The 1939-nt window shown below is 40.0% G+C and overlaps 1 protein-coding gene across 1 annotated transcript; it reads left to right on the top strand.

Annotated features, from left to right (window-relative positions):
- The first annotated feature begins 1145 nt into the window (after nucleotides 1-1145).
- On the top strand, nucleotides 1146-1584 carry LOC126016299 (general transcription factor 3C polypeptide 6-like). Its single transcript, XM_049778869.1, has one exon. The coding sequence runs from the start codon at nucleotides 1146-1148 to the stop codon at nucleotides 1482-1484; it is 339 nt and encodes a 112-aa protein (XP_049634826.1). The 3' UTR covers nucleotides 1485-1584.
- Nucleotides 1585-1939: the final 355 nt, after the last annotated feature.

Consider the following 1939-nt stretch of genomic DNA (forward strand, 5'->3'; position numbering starts at 1 on the left):
CATTCCATAGTACCTTCATGGAGACCACAAAGAACAGATGTTTTAAAATTCTCAACACGAGCAATTGGTTGCAGAAAGGAAAAATAATGTATGCAAGTTCAGACAGTTTACAAAAGCCAGATCTATGGCATTTTCAACTAGGTCAAAGAGAAAGACAGGGAAAAAATTGTGGGGGGAGGGGTTGCACCCAGTGACATTCAGGGGTTACTCCTGGCTATGTGCTCAGAAATTGCTCCGGACTCGGGGGACCATGAGATGCTGGGGATCAAACCAAGGTCCATCCTGGATTGGCTGTGTGCAAGGCAAAGCCCTACTGCTGTGCTATTATTTCAGCCCCAAGACAGGAAAACTTTTAAAAGCAGTGTATAACTTTCTATGGAAAGTTACAATGTGATTTGTGGACAGAAACAAGAGGCAGATGAAGAGAAGGAAAGGGCAAAGAGGCATATGAGTTCAAGTATGGTCAGAAGAAAAGAAACAATGAATATGAGGTTTCTGAAGTTAAGGCAAGAGAGATCCTCCGCCCTCCCTACCTTTGAATTGCATGGTGGAACAATGTCATTTGCACAAAGCTTATCAGAAAGTTGTTCTAAGTCATCATCTGTGTTCAGCATTTTCCTAGCTAAGTACAGTCAATTTGAAAAAGTTGAGGATTTTATTTTCATATAATAAATATAGTGTCTTCAAAGCAACCATCCAGCCTGTCTGGATTTGTGTCTGATATTTTAATTATACTGTCTGAGATCACTGCCTGTATCATATCACCTCTAGACAGCACAAAGATGGCACCATAGTTAAGACCATTCTGCTGAACTGCAAGTGTCTTTCTTTACATTTGGCATCTCCCTCTGCTACCTCATCTCTCTTTCTCAAAACACCATAAATCAGCATGTTCTGAGCAGCTGAACTAGAAATGACCGAAAAGAATATTTTGACCAAATGGAGTGGGAGGCCAGGATGAACGATTTACATACCAAGGGGAAAATATATGTTGAAAGAACAAAGAGATGATTAAAGCAGAGGATGTTTTTCTATTACAAAAGTTATTTTTTCTATTAGAAAATTCTTGCTGGAATAATTTAAGATTCTAATTGTTCTCATTATTCCACCACTATCTAATATAAATTACTACCGTCAGTGTCAGCATGACAAGAACTCTTCTGACAGAAAAGAAGGAAGGAGAAGAAGCCACGGAATGGCTCCAAATCAAGGAAAATAACTTCTCCTATAGACCCAATATGATTTGTAGTTTTTTGCATGAAAATGAAGCTGAAGAAGTTGTAATTCCCACCTCAGATAAATCTTTCGAATTGGAGGAGCAAGATACTCAAATGAAAGATGATTCAAACCTGGATTATGAACAGGGAAAACCATCGAACTTGGAAATGGAAGATTCTGGTTCTCTTACTGCTCTGTCTTTTGAGACAGACACTTCTGTTTCTATGGAAACTCATGGTACTGCCTTAGAAATCACCCCAAGATGAAATGTTTTCATAAGACTCATAACTTTTTAGAGTTTTTTGTGTTGATTTAATTTTAGGCCACACCTGGCAATGCTCAGTAATTACTCCTGGAGGCTTGGGGTACCAAATAGGATGCCAGGGATCAAACTTGGGTCTGCTGCATACAAGGCAAATTCCCTACCCATTGTACTCTCTATCGCTCTTGCCCACCTTTTTAGTTTTTTTGTTTTTGTTTTTGGGCCCACACTCGGTGACACTCGGATTACTCCTGGCTATGTGTTCAGAAATTGCTCCTGGCTTGGGGAAACCATATGGGACGCTGGGGGATCAAACAGCAGAGTCCTAGGCTAGCGCTGGCAAGGCAGATGCCTTACCGCTCCACGACACCCTCCGGCCCCACCTTTTTAGTTTTTATGTAGAAGAATTACTTGTAGCTTTCTCTTAATTTCTCATTACTTTTTTGTTAATTATATTCA

This window comes from Suncus etruscus, chromosome 8 (assembly GCF_024139225.1).
Source record: "Suncus etruscus isolate mSunEtr1 chromosome 8, mSunEtr1.pri.cur, whole genome shotgun sequence".
NCBI lineage: Eukaryota > Metazoa > Chordata > Mammalia > Eulipotyphla > Soricidae > Suncus > Suncus etruscus.